Consider the following 4,685-nt stretch of genomic DNA (forward strand, 5'->3'; position numbering starts at 1 on the left):
CGGGGAGCCGCTTCCCCCTCCTGAGGAGCCGCCGCAGCCCCTCGCTGAGGGGTTCCTCGAGGAGCAGCCCCGGCCCGGGGGCGAGGATGAGCAGGAGGAGGAGGGCGAGGAGGAAGAGTCGGAGCGCTCAGAGGTTCAGCCCAGGGCTCCCCGGGGAGGGGTGTGTGCATGGGAGGGAACTGCTGTTTCCCCCCTCGGTGTGGATATTGGGGGTAGAAGGGCGACACCTTTAATTTCTGCTTTTTTTAGGGTCCCTCCCGTCCCCGTGGTGTCCAGGGTCCTCCTGGATTGTCCCTCTCTCTCTCAGAATCAATTAGATTGGAAAAAAAAAATCTTTGAAAATTGTCAATTCCAACCATTAACCTAGCACTGCCAAGTGCTCCCGGCCATATAAGATTAAGGATAAACTGGCACATGTATAGCCAAATTAACCAAATTTCCTGCTTAAATTCCCAGCCTGAGCTTCAATAAACTCCATGGACATGTGGGAGTTTTCTCTCCCTGCCCTGCCTGGCTTTAAATCCCAACACCACAAAATATCACCTCGTATTTTGCCCTGTGGGAATTATTCTGTGCTCTCCCGTGCTATAACGTGTTGGTGCTATAATGAAATTATTCTATTATCTTGGTTCTTGTTGGATTAAGCTGTTTTCTGACCCTGAGATGGGGCAGCTGAGAGGCGTTTTAAAAACTTTTATTCCATTTTCAGTCTCGTGTGGAGGGTGAGACAATACAGATGTTATCATTCACCCCATCACAATCAGAAGCCAATTATTTCTTAATTACAAGACATTATAAGTGTTTCTTGGTCTGTCAGCTTTAGCCAGGTCCTGATTGGTCATTAATTAAAACAATTCACATGAAACCAAAGAAACAATCTCCAACCACATTCCAAAGCAGCAAAACACAGGAGAAGCAAATGAGATAATATTGTTTTCCTTTGTCTCTGAGGCTTCTCAGCTTCCCAGGAGAAGGTTCCTGGCAAAGGGATTTTTCCAGAAAATATGAATGTGACACAGACGAGGGAAGAGATGGGAATCTTGACTCCATGTTTCAGAAGGCTGATTTATTATTTTATGATCTTATATTATATTAAAAGAAAATTAGATATTCAAGAAAGAGAAAGGATTTCATCAGAAGGCTGGAAAAGAATGAATAATAAAATCTTGTGACGGGCCAGAGAGTCTGACACAGCTGGACTGGGATTGGTCATGAATTAAAAACAATTCACATGCTGGGTAAACAATTCTCCAAATCACATTCCAAAGCAGCAAAACATGGAGAAGCTGAAGCTTCCCAGCTTTTCAGGAGAAAAGATCCTGGCAAAAGGATTTTTCATAAAATGGATCAGTGACAGAGGACTTCTATCAACCCTGCTCCCACCTGAACCCCAGCAGCCTCTGGATTCTCCACAGGGTGGGATTTCCCCCCATAGATCTCCCCGAAATCCATATTTTCCCTTTTCCTGGCGTTTTTAGGATCACTTGCAGGGGGTGTTGGATGAAGACACCGCTGCTGAGGGGCTGCACACCTTTGGCCGCTCCGCCCCTGGGACTGAGTATGTTTATCTTCACCTGTCACTGCCAGTGAGTACCAGCAAAAAAACATCAGTTTAAGGTGCTTTTCTGCACAAATATTCCCTTTTTTGGACATAAAAATACAAAAATATAAAAAATAAAATAGATAGAAAAAAATAAAAAATGAATTAAATATAAAAATGTAAAAATAAATTCTATCTAAAAATAAAAAACATATAGAATAGTATATATAATAGATATAAAAATACAAAAATAAATTCTATCTAAAAATAAAAATATAGATTATATATAATATTATATATATAAAATAGATATAAAAATAAATTATATAAAAAATATAAATATGTTATATACAATGTCATTTATATAATGTTATTTGCCTTTTTTTCAACAGCAAATAGTTGGGGAAAAAAAGCCTTTTTAAAAAACAAGATGTCCAGAGGCAGATTTTTGTCACTGCCTGTTTCATGTGCAGGGTTTTTGATAAGATTCAGAGTGGCTCCTGCTGACTGCCAGAGTGGAGAATTGGTTGGATTTTTTTTTTTTTCATGTAGTAGTATCAGCACTGAGATTTTTTATTATAATTATAATTATAATTATAATTATTATCATTATTATTTACTATATTTCTATAATATTATTAGATTCATTATACGTATATTATTACATAATGAATATTATTTTATATATTATATTATATATAATATATATTATAATGTATTATTATATTTATATATTATTATTTTATTTTATTATTTTTTCCATATCCAGTCCTTAGGTGTGAAAAATGTATCTTCCTCCTTCAGTCAGCTGGAGGAAAAAAAAGTAGAGGAATGTGTAAATCACCTGGAAATGCTGCATTCGGGAAGTTGAAGTGGTTGTGTTGTTTTAAAATCTTTTTTTTTTGGCATTTTCTCCATTTCTGGCTGCTCCACCATCACTTTCTGTAGATGTCACCTTGTCCTGCTGCAGCTGGAGGGACTTTGGGTGAGCTGAGTTATTAACAAGTTATTAAAACTGAGATTAAAATCGTTTCCTTTTTCCAGGGTCGTGGGCTGAGTGACATCAGCATTCTCTCTGGATACACTCACCTGCAGAAAATGGAGCTTTCCTCCAATAAAATTAATGGTATGGAGTAAATAAACTACAAATTCCTGCCTTGTGAAGCTGTTTCAGACGAGAAGCTCACTGGAGCACGGAGTTTTAGTGTCACAAAGCTTGGCTGACATTTTAATGGTGGCAAACATTGCACAGAGCCAGGCTTGATCTCCTCCAAAATGCCCAAAATCTCCACGGCCCATTAAGAGCAGCCCATGTTTATCGGGGGGAACATGAAGCTCAAACTCTCAGTTTGTCATCCAGAAATAAAACCCCAGCAGATATCAAGGTGAAGGGGTGTGGCAGGAAGGAAATGATGAATCTGACTCCATGTTCTTAGCAAGCTAATAATTTATCATTATATTATATATATAATATATATTATATATAATTTATTATTATATTATATTATATTGCTATACTAAACTATACTAAAGAATAGAGAAAGGATACAGACAGAAGGCTAAAGGATAACAATGAAAAACTTGTGAGTCTCCCCAGAGTCCTGACACAGCTAGACCATGATTTGTTATTTGTTATTGTATATTATATATTTGTATATTTGTTATTTTTTATTGATTCTAATTACATATATTAATGCATATTTACATTATATTAATGTAATATAATATATTACATTATATTACATTCTACTAAAGAATACAGAAAAGATACGGATACAGACAGAAGGCTAAAAGATAATAATGAAAACTCGCCCAAAATCTCCACAGCTCATTAAGAGCAGCCCATGTTTATCAGGGGGAACATGGAGCTGAAACTCTCAGTTTATTACCAAAGATAAAATCCCAACAGATTGTCAAGGTGAAGGGGTGTGGCAGGAAGGAAATGATGAATCTGACTCCATGTTCTTAGAAGGCCAATTTATTATTATATTATATTAGATTATATTGTATTACATTACATTATAATGTATTATTTAAAATTATACAATTATATATATTATATAATTAAATTATATATAATATTATAATATATATATCTTTAGATAATTTCATAAGATATTTTATATAATATATAATTGATAATTACATATATTAATGCATAATAACATTATATTAATGTGTTATATTATAACACATTAATATAATGTGTTATAATGTGTTGTGTTGTGTGTTCTGTTAAGTGTTGTGTTATGTTTTGTTATGTTATATTTTATTTTGTTAATTTTATTATATTTTATTATATTTTATTGTATTTTATTATACAGAAAGGATACAGACAGAAGGCTAAAAGATAATAATGAAAACTGGTGATTCTTTCCAGAGCCCTGAAACAGCCTGGCCCTGATTGGTCATTAATTAAAACAATTCACATGAAACTAATCAAACAATGACTTGTTGGATAAACAATCTCCAACCACATTCCAAAGCAGCAAAACACAGGAGAAGCAAATGAGATTATATTGGTTTCCTTTTTCTCTGAGGCTTCTCAGCTTACCGGGAGAGAAATCCCGGGCAAAGAGGATTTTTCAGAAAATGTGACAGTGACAAAGGTGGAGATAAAAAATTTCATTTTTTACATTTAGGAAGGTGCCAAACGGAGACTGGGATAGACTCCACCAGCTGCTCCTTCCCTCTGTCTTTTTTTTAAATTTTTTTTTTTATTTAACGTCAAGTGGAATAAGCTGTGCTGGGCCAGCCACATTATTTCTCTCAAGTTCCTTTCACCGGAGGAGCTGGAGTCCAAGAATAGCAGCACTTTTGTGCAGCAGCTCGTTTTAACAAGAGATTTTTTTTGTTTTTTTCTCTGGAGCCCAGATATGAACAGAGCAGGGACTTTTCCATAGCAACCACTCATTTACTCCTCGGTCCTGGCCTAAATGATTTGCTCCACTAATTGGTAACTCAGGCCAGAGTCAATCTGTCATTCTAGAGGTGGAGATAAAAATAGAAAATAGAAAAATAGAAAAAAAATTTTTAAAGTATTCTATTGTATTGTATTATAATATTGTATTGTATTATAATGTTATGTTATAATATTATTTTTAATATTATTATATTATAGTCTATTATAGCATTATATTATTAT

At 35.0% G+C, this 4,685-nt stretch overlaps 1 protein-coding gene across 1 annotated transcript in view; it reads left to right on the plus strand.

The window, feature by feature from the left end:
• Position 1: 1 nt before the first annotated feature.
• Positions 2-4,685, plus strand: part of LRGUK (leucine rich repeats and guanylate kinase domain containing) — a gene marked incomplete at its 5' end in the record, with an annotated part of 48,456 nt that continues 43,772 nt past the window's right edge. The window contains 3 exons of the mRNA XM_031061889.1: positions 2-133; positions 1,479-1,586; positions 2,585-2,666. Of these exons, the coding sequence (XP_030917749.1) occupies positions 2-133; positions 1,479-1,586; positions 2,585-2,666 (322 nt within the window). The remainder of the gene's footprint in view (positions 134-1,478; positions 1,587-2,584; positions 2,667-4,685) is intronic.

Source organism: Geospiza fortis, unplaced genomic scaffold (genome assembly GCF_000277835.1).
Source record: "Geospiza fortis unplaced genomic scaffold, GeoFor_1.0 scaffold61, whole genome shotgun sequence".
NCBI classification, from domain to species: domain Eukaryota; kingdom Metazoa; phylum Chordata; class Aves; order Passeriformes; family Thraupidae; genus Geospiza; species Geospiza fortis.